Source organism: Cenococcum geophilum, assembly GCF_001692895.1.
Source record: "Cenococcum geophilum 1.58 unplaced genomic scaffold K441scaffold_18, whole genome shotgun sequence".
In the NCBI taxonomy this organism is placed as follows: Eukaryota; Fungi; Ascomycota; class Dothideomycetes; order Gloniales; family Gloniaceae; genus Cenococcum; species Cenococcum geophilum.
Genome location: NW_027137576.1, coordinates 2,140,580 through 2,156,638, shown reverse-complemented (window position 1 = coordinate 2,156,638; position 16,059 = coordinate 2,140,580). Strand labels below are relative to the sequence as shown.

Sequence of the window (16,059 nt, the reverse complement as noted above, 5' to 3'; positions counted from 1 at the left end):
TTGGGCGGTCCAAATTTGGGCCATGACATTCTGATGCCTCTGGGATAGTGGTAGATTGTACTCGCCAAGGCGTTCCTGCTCAGAATCAAGACTGAAGATGCGGAAAAGGTAGCAAAGGAACTGCTGCCATACCCTAATGTGTAAGGCTGATTATCGGGCGGGTTAGTAGTGAGGTGTCACAACTTCCCTGTAAATTGTTAGCGCCGAGGGTCTGGCCACAAAACGGCTTACAACTCGGAGAGAAGTCAGAACCAAGTTTTTAGTTTGCTTTTTCGAGTAACTTACTAAATATACAAGCATTATGGTGAGATATTACAGGCTGTGTAGATCCCTAATGCTGATGTATTAAAGAGCTCAAGATATAAGCAAGGCATGGCTAGCCGGTAAAATTGGAGGTTTAAAACAGGACCGAGTTTAGCACTGAGGTGACGGCTAAGCGGAGAACAGAGTGTCAGGTCTGAATAGTGACTGTAGCACTAGCAATTTGAGGGTGTAAATATTAGCGTACGACAAGATGTCTGAGATGAGAAATACAGAACTAGATATTAGCGTCAAACTATCCAAACAGTTTGGGGGACAATACTTAATGGGCGCCAACTTATAGTACCTGTTTTAAGCAACGTCGGGCCCGTATTTGTTATACGTAAGTTAATTTCACTCACTTTGCATTATCCCCAATAACAATTTAGATGAATAACATATATTCAACATCCAGGCATCTTGAATACATAACGCGAGGTCTTCTTGTTCACAACGCCATTCCATAGCGCCCTTTCTTTCTACATACGCATAACGCAATCCCAGATCCCAGATGCCCTTAACGCCAAACCTTAAAACGAAAGACCGCTCTAGTGGGTATCCTTAATCTTCCCATTCCTCGTCTAATTGGTCGATCAACCTATTCTCATCGTCGTTGCGTCCGCGACCTCGGCCGCGGCCGTTGTCGTCGCCGAGTGAGACGCGACTGTAGCCTCGGTTGCGGAAGGAGGGGATGCAGCGGGAGCAGGAGGAAGTGATGATGATGAACATATCCTAGTAGCAATGTAAGTATAGACTTTGGTCAAGCATCACTTAGCTTCCGAATGCTTACCATAATGAAACCTCCAATGCTGGCCCACATGGAGTAGTTTGGTAGTTGTCGCCATCCACGCTGGTGCATAACGGTACGCTGGTACACGCAGCCGCCGACGAGGTAGACTAATATAGCGATCAAAGCACTGCTGTTATTAGTAGATTGCCTATAGAGATTGTACGATTCCTATAGGAATTCGATCTACTCACATCACCCCAAAAACACCTCCAGGTCCTAGTGTTTGTCTCTCAACCTCGATGCCTCCACAAGCCGCACTCGTCCTCGCCTCGAAGAAATAGGTGCACTCATCTTCGCTAGCGGCGACAAAAGCGACGGAGGCTTTAGGAGCTAAAGGATCTTTCTCGCAAAGGAGAGAGATGACGGTCGACTTCCGGCGCTTGTCATCCTTGCCTTTTGTAGGCTTCTTCTTGGGTGTATCGTCATCATCATCTTCATCATCGTCATCGTCATCGTCTATAATCTTCTTAGTGGAGAGGTCTTTTGCTTCGTGGGACAGAAGGGCGCGTTTGGAATGGCCGGAGGAGCAGAGGGAGCCGCCCGTGTAGTTTAGAACAAGTTTGCGGCCACGGAAGACGGGCTCGGAGTTTTGTAGTCTAGAAACGTTCGTGCTATCAGTTATTGCTCAAGCAGGAATAGTCGTGTACTTTGGAGATGCTCTGGAATTGATGAAGACAAATTCCACCATGTTTGAGATATTGAAATGGATGAAGAGTTTTAGGAAAGCTGTTGCAGAAACCACAGCTATTGCCATCACATACCCGATCGAATACTGCTTGCCATCCATCTCATAGAACGCACTAACATTCCTCCACAAGCTTTTCTCCAAATCAACAACATCATCCAGCTCCTCAACTACTGGCCCGCAGAAGTTGATGGTGAAGTTGGCGCCGTAATCATAGCCCTTTGCATGCCAGTCATCCGTCTTATCATCCTTGTGCGCTTTCTTCCCGCTCTCAGGTAACGAGATATGAATAGGATTGAGGTCGAAGAACCGATCGGTTGAAGGGGATCGGATTGTGCATGGTTTAATAGGCTTCGACTTGTCGTTGGAGGATGCTCCAAAAGCTGCATGGGACTGTAGGAGCGCAACAAGGGCGCAGAAAAGCGAGACCCTCATTGTCGGAAAGAAGAGTAACAAGCAGAGGAAGGGTAAGTAGCGAGAGAATAGAAGGAAATAAGCAGAGGTGAAAGGTAGGAATACGTACACAACCTTCAGTCCCTGCGCCTCTTGTAGTTGGTAAGCGCGTCGCGGCAGGTTCCTAAAGTGGTTTAGCCGGAATGCAAATGGCATCGTCATTACCTAGGGCTCGTAAATCGTAGACCACCACGGAAAGACGGTCATCCGGCACGGCAAACTCAGACGACACGCCTCAGAAGGGTCAAGTATAAAAACCTGTATTTCCTTCAAAACCCTCCCACCAGTAGTCGGGGAGTCAATTTCTGAAAACCAGCAAAAAGGACTACTATTTTCCTACGCGCTCTGCCCCTTTCTCACTACCCTGTCGGTTCACAATTCTTGAGATTCTGCGGATCTTGGTAAACAATGCCACCAAAACGCAAGGCGCAGGCTGAACTTGCGGATGAGGAAGTGCATGGTTATTCTTTTGGTGGGCCGTGAGTATATCTTTTTTCTATATGAAAAACCCTTGGTTTATAATTGTTAGACTTGGCGCTGCAGCTATCTCATTCGGCTTGCCACTAGGGTGTTATCTTTTGGCATTTCTCTGTAACGATGTCTCTGGATGTCCTGCTCCGTCCATTCTGCATCCGTCCACTCTCACCCTCGAGAAATTGAAGAAAGATGTAGGCTGGCAGGGATTTTCTACTTTAGTCAATACCAAAGCTGTCGTTGCTACGATTGGGTATTATACGTTCAGTCTGATCCTCTATGCTCTGCTCCCAGCCCAGGAGGTTAAAGGCGTCGAACTATCTTCCGGAGGAAGATTAAAATATCGCTTCAATGGTATATTCCTCTCAAATCATATGACAGGCGGTACCACTAACAATTCCCTCAGCATTTAGCTCTGCGATCTTCACAATGGTAGTACTTGCAGCTGGCACTGCCGTCGAAGGAGCCAACTTCCCTGTCTGGAGGTTCATCTCAGAAAACTACATCCCGCTCCTGACCATTAATATCCTAATCTCATACGCTCTAGCAACCTATGTCTACCTCGCCTCCTTCTCCGTCCGTAGGCCCAATCCCGACAGACGCGAACTAGCCGCCGGCGGCCATAGTGGCAACATGCTGTACGACTGGTTCATTGGCCGCGAGCTCAATCCACGCATCCACATTCCCCTCATCGGCGAAGTAGACATTAAATCCTGGATGGAGCTGCGCCCGGGGATGCTCGGGTGGGTAATCCTGGATCTCGCCTTCGTCGCGCAGCAGTACCGCACCTACGGCCGCATCACAGACTCGATCCTGCTCACCACCTTCGCGCAGGCCCTCTACGTCCTCGACGCCCTCTACATGGAGCCCGCCATCCTAACCACCATCGACATCACCACCGACGGCTTCGGCTTCATGCTGGCCTTCGGCGACCTCGTCTGGGTGCCCTTCACCTACTCGATCCAGGCGCGCTATCTCGCCTTCTACCCGCTCGAGCTCGGGCTGTGGGGCGTGCTCGCCGTGTTCACCGTGCAGGGCGCAGGCTACTATATCTTCCGCGCCTGCAACAACGAGAAGAACCGCTTCCGCACCAACCCCAAGGACCCCAAGATCGCGCACCTCAAGTACATGGAAACGGCCGCCGGGTCGAAGCTGCTGGTCTCCGGCTGGTGGGGCACCGCGCGCCACATCAACTATCTCGGCGACTGGCTCATGAGCTGGGCCTACGTGCTGCCGACTGGCTTGGCGGGCTATGTCGTGCGCAATGCGATGATGGCACCGGCGGGCGCGATTACGCCGGCCGGTGGCGCTGTGTTTGGCGGCCAGCCTGCGGGTAGGTATGTCGTCCCCGGTGAGGCGAAGGGCTGGGGCATGCTGGTGACGTATTTTTATATGGTGTATTTTGCGATCCTGTTAATTCATCGCGAGAGGAGGGATGAGGAGAAGTGTCGCAGGAAGTATGGGAAGGATTGGGATGCTTACTGCAAGAAGGTGCCGTGGAGGATCGTGCCGGGGGTTTATTAGGCTGTGGAGTTGGGGATGGGTGTGGTTGGCGGGTTATTGGGGTGAGGGGTGGTTTGTAGGATAACTGGGAGCACCTATTAGGGTATTCGGTAGGGAAATGGGTCTGAGAACAAAGCTGACGGGGGCTTTTGTAAGATTAGAGAGTATTGAATGAAGTGGAGTGAGGAAAGAAAATCGGTTCGGCAAAATGATAGATTTGTTTACTAGCTCATGTGTTATTGAGGTATACACTCGATATTGACTCCTGGCTTTGCCTTCTTGAGTAATATCAGTTACTGGAAAATGCTGCGTGCGTCCCACTGCATTTTGTTCTGAGATCCTTTAGAGGCTAGTCCGAAGCCTGCATGGCGTCGTAATAATGGCGACTCGCGCGGATGCACTTATCAACCGCATATGGTATTATAGTGACCGTTCGGTATTTTAGTTCATATACAAATCCCAGTACCTAAAGCTTAGATGAGACTCCGTTATCTTCGGCGTAAGGATCTTTTGTGCTTGGCTTTAGGAGGTAGTTCTCGAGTCGAACGTCAAGAAGACCAGCTTTGGGTTTAGATGTGGGGGACGTCCTATGAGAACTCACTTTCGGAGTTAAAAAAAATCTCAACAGAACCGAGATTTATCGAGACCTTATTTTCATCGCTGCACAAATATATCGGGGACCTTGAGGTGGATTTAACTACCCGCCATCTTGTGTTAAGCTATTCGACAGGACGCCACAACGTTTTTTGACGGTTTATTTGATCATGCGCGGAACGGCCCTATGGTTCAGAGATTCGTGTCGGGTCCAGTGAGCGTCTTTCTAGACCTTCGAAGGCTTACCTCAAGCAAGCATTGCGTGGCAACGACTGAAAGTCACTCCTCAGGCTCATTTCTTCTAGCGTGACCTAACGCATAACTTAAAGCCAACTGTTAAAAGGTTCCAATTCTATGGCATGAACTGCGTATTTCCACTACATGGCCATTGCAGCCGAAGGTGCTATTGCTTCGTTAGAGTAAGCTCAACGGATTTGACCTCCAGTCCACAATACGATTCAACGCCCCTCGGCCTCATTCAGTGTTGGTGATAGAGGTAGAAGGCCTGCAGCTGGTTATCTCTCGTATCTCAGCTCTGTGTGCATATTGAAATCTTCAACATTGACGTTGAGGCGCTCTGGTAAAATCGACATGTAATTCTCCGAGAATGCCTGTAATATTCTTTTTGCCAAAAAAAAACGAGACACTTCTAGAATATTTCAATTGGCGTAGATCTTCATGATCGTATCCATTACTCTATCGTCTACTGCCGGATATTAGTGCAAAATTTGCCATCAATAATGTAGAGAATTGCTTTTGTGGCGATTGTGCCTTTCGTGCGTGAGTGTACCGAAATGATCCGCACCAATAAAGTTTCTGTAGGAAAAACACTGCAAACTTTGAAAAGGCCCCGATCTTCAGGGAGAGAGGGTGCCCTAAATAATAGCTTGCCTCTAGGACCCATGATCTCGCCCTTTCGAGGGTCTGCGCCAAAGTTTATCCGATGCCTTATTTTAGATGGATCGGGCGTTGAGGCCGTTATTGTTCGGCTTCGAGATAAAGGGGCGTTGATAGAGGGCTCGGTGGCTATCGAGTTCACCACAGATTCAATTGCAAGGGGAATACGTAAGAGAGAGTAGGATTTCACGAGCAGGAGTGCACGGCTATATAATTCCCCAGTGCCATTCATCCACCGCCATCACAGCATCTTGTGGTCTTCTCTCACCCCGAGGCAATTCCCGGCTTTTTCCTTAATCGAAGTAGGCTAATCTGTGTTGGGCTAAGCGCCAACGGGCTGAGAGAAATCTTTTGGTCGCTTCTCGCTCCCGTCTCCCGGCCATCTTTCTTAAGAACTCCCATCGACCTTTTTCTCATTCTACCACATCCCAATTCCATCCTTCTCATCTCTCCCCTCCGTCCTTTTAATTCATCGAGCAAGCGGTGCTTGACCAACCTTCACAATGGCCAAGGGCGAAGTTGCTCAGTCAGAAAAGTCCTTCATGGGCATGCCGGTAAGCTCTCTTCCCGACCTCTTAATCTGCATCCAGTTTCAGACTACATCCCATCAACAACATGCGGGCATTCGTCTCAATGGAATTGTCACCGCTGCAAATCGCAGTGCGACAGCTTATCCGCTCGAATCGTAGCCGTTGTTGATGGTTTCTGTCAGCTGGCGGCTCAGCTCCGCAACATTCTGGCGGCAATGATCGCATCGCTTGCTAACTTACGTACAGGGCTTTATGGTGGATTTCTTGAGTACGTCTCAGCTCCATGAGTAATTTCCAGTGTTTTTAAATGCCATTGGCCTCAAAATATTACTTCGACACGTTTTCGAAAAATTGTCTCGTTGATCCAGTAACTAACTCCTTATCTACAGTGGGTGGTGTCTCCGCCGCCGTCTCGAAAACCGCCGCCGCTCCCATCGAGCGCGTCAAGCTACTCATTCAGAATCAGGTATACCTCATTTTCATATTCTGCTAATTTTTGACTGGCAATTCACCTGGGATGATCACTAACAAAAAATTTCGTGCAGGATGAGATGCTGAAGTCCGGTCGTCTCGACCGCAAATACAATGGTATCGCCGACTGCTTCCGCCGCACCACCCAGGCTGAAGGTGTTCTCTCTCTATGGAGAGGTAACACTGCCAACGTCATCCGTTACTTCCCCACCCAGGCCCTTAACTTCGCTTTCCGTGATACCTATAAGGCTATGTTCGCCTTCAAGAAGGAGCGTGATGGCTATTTTAAGTGGATGATGGGCAACTTGGCCTCCGGCGGTGTATGTTGCACTGTTGATCGCTTCGGAAAAATTCTCTAACAATAGAAACAGGCTGCCGGTGCTACTTCGCTCCTCTTCGTCTACTCTCTCGACTATGCCCGTACCCGTCTTGCCAACGATGCTAAGAACGCCAAGAAGGGTGGTGACCGTCAATTCAACGGTCTCGTCGATGTCTACAAGAAGACCCTCGCTTCCGATGGTATTGCTGGTCTCTACCGTGGTTTCATGCCCTCCGTTCTTGGTATAGTTGTCTACCGTGGTCTGTACTTCGGCATGTACGACTCCATCAAGCCGGTTGTTCTCGTTGGTCCTCTTGAGGGTAACTTCCTTGCCTCCTTCTTGCTCGGCTGGACTGTCACCACTGGTGCTGGTATCGCTTCTTATCCTTTGGATACTATCCGTCGTCGTATGATGATGACTTCTGGTGAGGTAAGTAAAATTTTGACGCCCTAGTTGAGAAAATTTGTGCAATTCTGACAATTATCACAGGCTGTCAAGTACAAGTCTTCTATGGATGCCGCTCGCCAGATCATCGCCGCTGAGGGTGTTAAGTCTCTCTTCAAAGGTGCCGGTGCCAATATTCTCCGTGGTGTCGCCGGTGCTGGTGTGCTCTCCATCTACGACCAAGTCCAGCTGATCATGTTCGGCAAGAAGTTCAAGGGTGGGTCTGGTTAAACGCCAGATTTGAGATGCTTTTGGATGGAAATTGGGGATGGGACATAATCTGAGGTGGGTTGACGGTGGATGTAGATTGGATAGAGCAATAACAAGCCCTCGTAGGGCGGAAGATTGTTCTGGTTACGAAGCACGACGCGGTGAAGGGAAAGGGTTGAGCTTGCACTTTCTTTCCCTGCCTCTGTACTTTATTCCCTGGCAACTCTTTTCCCCACAAACACCTTGTACTACTTCCAGGCTTGCATTTGTGCGACTCCACTTCATTTCTCTTGCTTTTGCGCTGCCATTTGACTTGTTTCACATTTGGGTTTTTTGTGTCGTTGGGCTCTCATGTCGATAGATGTCTTTTTCGGCAATGGGTTCAGCGGTCAATGTGGCTCGGGTCGGTCAAAATAACTAACATAGATTGTTTCCTTGTTCTCTACATGCTCTGTCTACTATTACCTTGGTGATGTGGATGCCACTAACAATGCAAGGCTAGACTTTTCCTTGGCAGTCTTCCAGAGGCGAGAAAACCACGTGCTTCTGATGTCACCGCTCAGAATGGCAATAAGCTCAAAGGACAACATTCCATTCTTCTAGGCACCTGCCTGCTCTGTTCTCCTGCAGGTCACCACCACTCTTTCAACATTTCCCATTAATTCTCACGAATCATTGAGGCTTCAGAAAAAGTCTAGCCCTCCACAGCTCAATCCTTCTAGTTATTTCTAACATCCATCGTTACCATCATGCCACCAATCCCGCCCATTCCCATCCACTCCAACGATCCCATAACCCCCAACGCCCCCTCCGACACCACAGCCGCCAAACCCGCTGGAATCACCCCTCAAACCGCGAACCCGCTGCCAACCCGCACGACGCCCGCCTCCATCCCCGCAACCACAACCACCGATCCCTCCGCCCCTCCTGCGCCCCAACCAGGCGCGCGCCCTTCCCCTCCCACCGCCATCGCCGCACCAACAGGCACAAGAGACGACAGCACGCCCGCTCCGCCCGCACCCGCGCCAGCCCCAGGCGCGCGACCCAGCACAGTAACGGCGACGCACACAACGATGGAAACGCGCGCCCTGCCCGCCCAACTCAGCATCCCGCCGCCCGTCGGCTCCGCCGCCCCAGGCCGCTCGACCACGTCCTACGCGCCCGCGCACGCTGGCCCGACGTCCTGCTAGCCCGTCGCTCTGCGAAACGGGCGCCGCGCACAGCGTCGCGCATCCGCCGGGCTATGCGCAGGACCCGTATGCGGCGGACGGCAGCGCGGCGGTGCGGCGGAGTCTGGAGGATGCGGCGGTGAGGGAGCATGAGGAGGGGGCGCAGGGCGGGCTGTGGGGTTTGTTGGGAAGAGCAGGGGAAGCGCTGAGGAAGGGGGAGGAGGGGGTGTGGAGGGCTGTTGGGGGGAAGGGGCGGTAGGGAGGGATGGTATGTGAGTGAGGGTTTTGGGTGGCTGTACTTGAGATTAATACGGAATTGGGTTAGAGGGATCGGTTTGGAGGAGTGGAGCTTGGGCTCGCGGACGGCGTTGGTGGGGTGGAATGGCACTGGCATATCTGGTAGATAGAATACAATACATTGGCCCGTCACGAACTCCAATTCTTCTCTACGCCCCGTTCCCTACGTGATTGAGTGATTGAATGAGAAAACAAACTACCGGCCTAGCATCCCATACATTCGAAAGCCAAACTTGCCACCCATCATTTCATTCGTCACACCTGAACGCCACAAATAGCCGCCCTAGTACATCACCACTAATATGGTGAGAGTAGAAAAGAAGGACTCTGTTGAATGGGGTAGCTGTTGAAAAAGGAGTTTTAGAAGGGCAGACGTAGATACGTGAAGAAGAAACAGGACATCTCCAATAGAAGGGCGCTAGTTTGGCTGATCTATTCTGCGCGTGCGGAGTAGAGAATAGGAGTTGAAACTTTGGAAACAGAGGGCGCGGGACAAGGCTATACGATGTGTCATTAGAAGGAACTAGAGCTCGTCGTCATCGGGTTGCAAGCCGGTCTTATCATCTAGTGCACTTTCCATCTTAACATCTGCTGCGGTATCGTAAGAGCTCCTAGCGCGAGTTTCTGACACCTCGTCGTGAGAAGAGTTATGGAGGCTGGCGGCGGCGGAAGATGATTCAGCGTGAGGTATCTCTTCCTCTTCGACGTTCGAATTTGCGTCTGAGTCGTCATTATCGTTATTCTCGTCCTGCTGCTCGCTGTCGTGGTCCGCTTCTTCCTCTTTGACAACCTCTACCTCGCCTTTGAGTACGGCTTTGAACTGGTCATCGGCGCCATCGAGAATGCTTAGGACGTCTTTCCGCATGGTGCGTTCAGCCTTAGACATGAGGTCGCCTTGCGAAAGGTGTGCGCCGCCGATCGTAGTCATGTAGTCGCGGCGCATCTGGAGGAAGACCTCGTCCGCCTTGTTCGACATCTGCTCTTCGACCGCTCTGCACATCTGCGTTAAACGCTGCTTGACGGCTTCTGTAGCGTAGCGGAACATGGTGTGGCGTTCTTGGTCAACATGTGAGGCCATAGCGTCCTTCATACGTTTGTAACTGCCCGTTCCTGGAAAACATGTGCGGGTTAGTAGGGGTAAGGGAAGAGTCATTCTTGCATGCGGGATAACATACCATGTTCGTTGGAACATATCTTATAGGCTGCCTCCATTACTGCGGAAATGACTGGAGTGAATTCCCGATTAGCATCACGTTGCTCCGTCGTCATATGCTCGACCATCGCGGCTGCGAGATCGGCAAAGATTTGGCCATAAGCACGGAGTTGAACAGCTAGCATATCTAATCTCGCGATTCCAGCACCATTGTTGCGGGCGCGGGCTTCGACGGCTTGATGAAACGAGGTGAGAAGGGCATTGGACTGTGTTGTATAGTTCTTTAATACATGTGGCAGTCGACGCTGGAACGCTCGTTCCCAGCCGGTCGCCAAATGCTTGGTGATCGGTTCGTTTCTGGCATCATTATGTTAAAGAGACTCACTGCAGACTGAGACAGGTACTTACAGTTCTGCGTTGAAGTCACGGGGTCCAGATGCGCCTGCGAAAACGCCGTTTCGTCGGACAGTTGCTTTGTAGGTGGCCCAATAGAGACCTCCCAAAGTCCTATGTGCACCCCAACGACCTGCAGTTTGAGGCGCGGCGGTCACAGACTTATCAACAGCATCATCATATTTATCGTAGATATTCTCCGTTAGAGCATGTTTCATGTCGTGAACGCAATCTGCAACTGCCTTCTCCAGCCCCTGTGGAATGACGATATATATTAGTTTCAATTAAGATATTTGGAGCGCAATGTGTAACGGAGAAGACTGTAATCACGGGATCGGCAATCTCCACTTACAGATTCTAGACTTTGAAGCTCCTTTTCGAGGAAACGCACTTCCTTCCGCTTCTCCGCATCCGTTAAGGTCATACCCAATCCATCATTCGAAGACCAGAGTGTTAGAGAATTGAGGAGCTGGCTTAGGCTATTTAGAAATGTACGACAGCTAGAAGCTCTGCCCGCTTCTGTCAGCTTCTTGCAGTGCGCCTGCAATTGAGGCACCTGGACAGGAATTAGTAGAAACACGGAATTGCGCCTACGTTACTACCTACCTCAGTCTCTTCAATGGTCTTAAAACCAGCCACTGGATTGTCCTTGTTCAATCGCCCGCATAGTTTTTGATATGCACGACTACTTACACAGAAGACTGGCAGAGAACGTGCGACCTCGTCGTAATCCCGAATATCCTCATCTGGGTTGAAATTGGCTTCATCTTCCTCAATAGCATTTTCCTGATCAAGTTCCTTGATACCGGCAGCAAAATCCTGCTGGATAGCACCTTTGGAGTATTGATTACGACCCGCAATGCAAATTGCACTCATTTCTGCTATAATTGTAGCCTCTTTCTTCTTGAGGACGTCAATCTCTTTTCTATTACTCTTGACTTTTTCCTCGAGGCCTAACCGTTCTCTCCTAGCGTTCTTCTTAGTGCTCTTGATCTCTTCAATCTTGCTACGAATCTGGTCGCCAGTGAGAGGGGCTCCACGATCCTCTTTTTCGCTGCCTGATCCATCAGATGCATCGGTGTCGCTTCTATCACTTCCCGAGCCAAAGTCAGAATCGGAACCACTTCGCTGGCGTCGCTTGCGCTGTTTGGTCGGAGAAGAGCTACGTTTGCGCTTCTCCGATTTGGGTTTTGGAGCATACACGGTCTTCCCGTCATCCACATCTTCTCGTAGTGTCTCCCATATCTCCAGCTCATCCTCAGCGTCATCGTATATACCCTTGTAAACTTCCTTGGATTCTCTGAAATCTTTAATGCTATCTTGCAGAGACTCAACCTGCTTCTCGATGTCGCGTTTCTGATCATCAAACCTTGATATCTGCTCGTCAAGACCCAGACTATCGCTTGCTTCTGTAATTGAGATATCGTCTGTCTTCGAACAGATGAAGGTAACATTTGAATAGGTGCCATCGTACTTGAGCTGACGTTTGAAGGAATCACCAAGAAGGGATTTAGCCGCCTTGTCATCGACCGCACGATTGATCGGAGCCACGATCCAGAGACCCGTGCATTGCTTCATATAGCCCTGAGCTACTGCTGCTCTGGCTGCATTCGAATCGTGAACACCAGGCAGATCGACAATTACAGCGCCAGTAGATAGTGCTGGAGATTTGGTGTAAATCTTGACAACTTTAATCAACGGCCAAAATTCCATCTTCCGTTTCTCCTTCTTCTTCTCTTTCGGCTCCTGCCCAGTAATCTTCTCCTTGCTGTCCACATAGTGTTGTAGACACCTGTAGAAGGGCTCGGGATGAGCTTCGGAGATCTTCTTTGTAGTGCCAAGAATATTCAGGAGAGATTGGTCCCGCATAAGCGATCTAACGTCACTATTCGCAAGCATCTCTTTAGTTTTCTGAGGGTAGACGGCTTTGAACTTAGCCCACGCTACGCCGGCTTCACTATCCTGATCTCTACACTCCCGAGAAACCTCACCGTTAGAATCCAAAAGGTCCTTAAGCAGGGTATCAAGCTCTTTCTCCCAGTCTTGCTGAGTGATAAACTCAATCTCGGCACGGTATTTGCTATTCCAGTCTTTGCTATTATTCCAAGACATCTCTGTGACAACAGCGGTACATGCACGCATACAGTTCGTAGGGACTAGTCGTTCCTCATCAAGCAAGGCGTTAATGACACTGCTTTTTCCGGCTCCAGTGTTTCCCACGACACCAACGACAGTCCGCTTCTGTACAGCCTGCTTCTGCAAATTTTCAATTGTCTTCAGCCACTGCTGAGCGTCTTCACCTGGCCCCTCGTATGCCATCAAAGGATCTTTTAGAGTGTCGAGAATAGCAAGGGCCTTCCGTACGCCAGCCTCAAGTTTCTCAGCAGATGTCTCAGCCATGAGTTGCTGGAGATTCTCGTTCTTGGGCCTTTCATCTTGAGGCTGCAATTCAAAGTTATCAGAACTGGGCTCCCCTATGGGCGGATCCTGCGGGCCTTCGTCGTACCCACGAGTGTACGAAGCCACTGGAGTTGCCTCGTTAAGCTCAGCTTTAACGTGCGGATTCGAAGCTGTAGGCACGACGGCAGGTGCCGGTGTCTCAATGCACGTGCTCTCAGTCATCCGGCTAGGCGATTCATATGCTGACATATTTCCGTTTGTATTGAAGTGAGGAGGTAATCTACCTATCGGCCGAAAAATAGCATTCTCATCTTGAGGTTGCTCCAATGTCCTGAGACTTGTGCTAGCTCTAGATCCTAGGTCACTTGTCGATGTGCTTGGTGTGGGGAATTCCAAGTTGTCCGATCCGATTTGCAAGGGAGAGTGAGTTTCGCGCAGAGACTCTGGCTCTAGCTTAAGCGAACTGGAAGGAGGCGCAGGAGATTCGACAGTTGCTTGACGGTTCACTGGCTGTAAAGGCTGACGAACACGCACATGTGCTTCCGGAGAAGTCGATTCAACGGCTCGAAAAATGATTATGTTATCGTTCCAGTAGTTCAGCTCGGCAAGGGTAGCACTCTTTGGTGGTATGTGGTCCGCTACTTTGAGAACGATATCAACGGAGGGATTCCTCTGCGTATATTGATCCTCAACGACCTGGGCAGTGACTCTCTAGAAGGGCTAAAGTCAGCGTGGTCGCTTGCATTAATCAGTGAAACCAACCGAGTGCGCCTTGATCCACAGAAAGTCCGCTTCATTAGTGGCGTCAGTAGGTGGTATATCATGATTCAAAACACCAACCCAGTAGCGCCTTGGATTAATTTGCTGGTTTGGCTTCAGCTGGCTGGCTAGGTTGTGGAATTCTTGATTTGGATCCATGACCGGGTTGGTGGGCAAGTCGCTGTCCTAAAAAGGCATGCGATAATCTACCGCAGGTGCAGTAATCTATGACCTCTTGGAAAGCAAAATTGAAGGGCTTTGGTTGAGCAACCGTGACGTGGAGAGCCAGGAGGATGCAAGGCGATGCGGTCACCGTGTCAAGGTAAAGTGACGTAAAAGATGGGGTAGATAGGTCAGACAAGACCGTGGTCAATTATTTTGTTGAATGAGACGTTGGCATGCGGCATTAGAGAAGCCTGCAGTGTACCAATTAATCACTATTGGCCAAGGTTGATATCCAAAGGTGTCGTGAAGGGAGTAAGTACTTGAAAGAACGCGTCGGAGCACAGACAAAGCAGACGCGAAGTCACAGGCAGGCATGAAAACATCCGGTCGCTTAGCTAGTGTGTTTACCACCAAAATCACAACAACGTCCTCACCCCCTATACCTTACACTCCTACCAAAAGTTTCTTTATAAAATTGCTAAAATAGTTATTCCTACTTCAGTCCCTAGGCTTAAACCCTCAAGAGCCCCTAAGGCCTGATAAAGATCACGTACTTTTTTCATGGTGCTAAGGGATTAAAATATAACCGATCCGTGAAACGTCTACACTTTGGCAAAGCCGGACGGATCATAGTTAAATTCCATACCCCATGTTATATTATAACTACATTTAGTTCTAGTAGCTATGTACTGCCTTTTTTACTTGATACCTAGTAATTTTCTCTTAGTTATGCTCTCTATTTAATGTGCTGGTTTTTGGCAGCTTTTCCATTTCCACTTCTAGCATTCGCACTAATATCCGCGTTAACAGTCGCGCTAATATCCGCACTATTTACATTTATGTCAGGGCGACGTCTGCGGTGCTCCATTCCTTTCTGCCAACTTCTGCCACCCAGCGTGGTTTTTAATAAGTGAAATTCCAGCCAATAAAATATTGGCAATATTAAATACCGGCAATAGTTTGGATAAAATTATTATAGTAAAATAGACTTATTTTAAAAGTAAAGATTATATAAATTATTAGCATAGATTGGCAGTTTTGTAATATAATTATAGTCGTTTAAGAAATATCGGTAAAAATCGTTAAGCCGTAGCAGCGCTTATTATCCCCCGTTAAAACAATACACTCCTATACGTTATTATACGGGCCCTAATATAGTTATAAGCTCTACGTCTGCGTGGAGGTAGAGAGTTTTGTGAGGACCTTCGCGAGGACCTTTGCGGACGAGCTTAGGGGTAAGCTCTGCGCGGAGCTGTGCACGAAGCTCTGCACGGAGCTCTACCAGAGCTCTGCAAAAGCTCTGCATGAAGCTCTACTTAAAGCTCTACTTAGAGCTCTACTTGAAGCTCTGCTCGAAGCTCTACTTGAAGCCCTATATGGAGCTCTAAAGCTCTACTAACACGCAGCGCTAATATACTAGGAAGGTTCTATAATCGGCTGTACGAACGCTTATATAATTAGTCGCCATACAATCGTCTCTATGAACGGCTCTATAAATATTACATGATTACCCGTATAAACGCCTATATAATTAATTAATTACCTATGCAAACGCCCGTGCAAACGCCTATACGATTAATTAATTAAACGTCCATATAATTGCCCATACAGTTGTCTATACGAACGTCTCTATAAATGTCTACACAAACGCCTACACAAACGCCTATATAAATCTCTGCTTAAAGCTCTGCAAAGCCCTTTATAAGGCCTTCAAAAACAAGCCTAAATATAAGGTCTATATAGAGAAGCTCTATTAAAGCTCTACTTAAAGCTCTAACTAAGCTCTGCTTAAAGCTCTGCTTAAAGCTCTGCTTAAAGCTCTACTCGAAGCTTTACTTGAAGGTCTATCAAAACTCTGCTTAAAGCTCTATTAAAGCTCTGCTTAAAGCTCTGCACGAGGCTCTACTTAAAGCCCTATTAAAGCTCTACTTAAGGCTCTACACGGAAGTCTGCTTTAGAAGCCATAATATTTAATAATTTATCCGTATGATATTAAAGTTAATTTTTTTTAAAGGGGTGCCAAGAAGATCTGCAAATATTACAAATATGGCC

The 16,059-nt window shown here is 48.9% G+C and overlaps 6 protein-coding genes across 6 annotated transcripts; 4 read left to right on the top strand and 2 right to left on the bottom strand.

Annotated features, from left to right (window-relative positions):
• Nucleotides 1–664: 664 nt before the first annotated feature.
• Nucleotides 665–2,283, bottom strand: K441DRAFT_659161 (mannose 6-phosphate receptor domain-containing protein). Its single transcript, XM_067648477.1, has 4 exons — nt 1,852–2,283; nt 1,282–1,686; nt 1,091–1,217; nt 665–1,032 (listed from the first exon to the last, which is right to left on the bottom strand). The coding sequence occupies exons 1-4, from the start codon at nt 2,208–2,210 to the stop codon at nt 862–864; spliced, it is 1,062 nt and encodes a 353-aa protein (XP_067504639.1). The 5' UTR covers nt 2,211–2,283; the 3' UTR covers nt 665–861.
• A 222-nt stretch (nt 2,284–2,505) lies between these two features.
• K441DRAFT_659159 (ERG4/ERG24 ergosterol biosynthesis protein) lies at nt 2,506–4,482 on the top strand. Its single transcript, XM_067648476.1, has 3 exons — nt 2,506–2,707; nt 2,758–3,056; nt 3,109–4,482. Exons 1-3 carry the CDS (start codon nt 2,637–2,639, stop codon nt 4,224–4,226), a joined length of 1,488 nt encoding a protein of 495 aa, XP_067504638.1. The 5' UTR covers nt 2,506–2,636; the 3' UTR covers nt 4,227–4,482.
• Nucleotides 4,483–5,954: 1,472 nt separating this feature from the next.
• On the top strand, nt 5,955–8,019 carry K441DRAFT_659156 (mitochondrial carrier). The gene is made up of 6 exons (XM_067648475.1): nt 5,955–6,250; nt 6,473–6,494; nt 6,616–6,692; nt 6,772–7,017; nt 7,069–7,446; nt 7,507–8,019. The coding sequence occupies exons 1-6, from the start codon at nt 6,200–6,202 to the stop codon at nt 7,690–7,692; spliced, it is 960 nt and encodes a 319-aa protein (XP_067504637.1). The 5' UTR covers nt 5,955–6,199; the 3' UTR covers nt 7,693–8,019.
• Nucleotides 8,020–8,420: 401 nt separating this feature from the next.
• K441DRAFT_686866 (uncharacterized protein) lies at nt 8,421–9,099 on the top strand (the record flags this gene model as incomplete). The annotated part of the gene is made up of 2 exons (XM_067652033.1): nt 8,421–8,821; nt 8,862–9,099. 2 exons carry the CDS (start codon nt 8,421–8,423, stop codon nt 9,097–9,099), a joined length of 639 nt encoding a protein of 212 aa, XP_067504636.1.
• Nucleotides 9,100–9,660: 561 nt separating this feature from the next.
• On the bottom strand, nt 9,661–14,001 carry K441DRAFT_557488 (uncharacterized protein; the record flags this gene model as incomplete). The annotated part of the gene is made up of 7 exons (XM_067643376.1): nt 9,661–10,247; nt 10,313–10,647; nt 10,699–10,937; nt 11,036–11,239; nt 11,290–13,363; nt 13,526–13,794; nt 13,846–14,001. The coding sequence occupies 7 exons, from the start codon at nt 13,999–14,001 to the stop codon at nt 9,661–9,663; spliced, it is 3,864 nt and encodes a 1,287-aa protein (XP_067504635.1).
• A 659-nt stretch (nt 14,002–14,660) lies between these two features.
• K441DRAFT_87109 (uncharacterized protein) lies at nt 14,661–14,961 on the top strand. The gene has a single exon (XM_067654502.1). It carries the CDS (start codon nt 14,751–14,753, stop codon nt 14,919–14,921), a length of 171 nt encoding a protein of 56 aa, XP_067504634.1. The 5' UTR covers nt 14,661–14,750; the 3' UTR covers nt 14,922–14,961.
• The last annotated feature ends 1,098 nt before the right edge of the window (nt 14,962–16,059 follow it).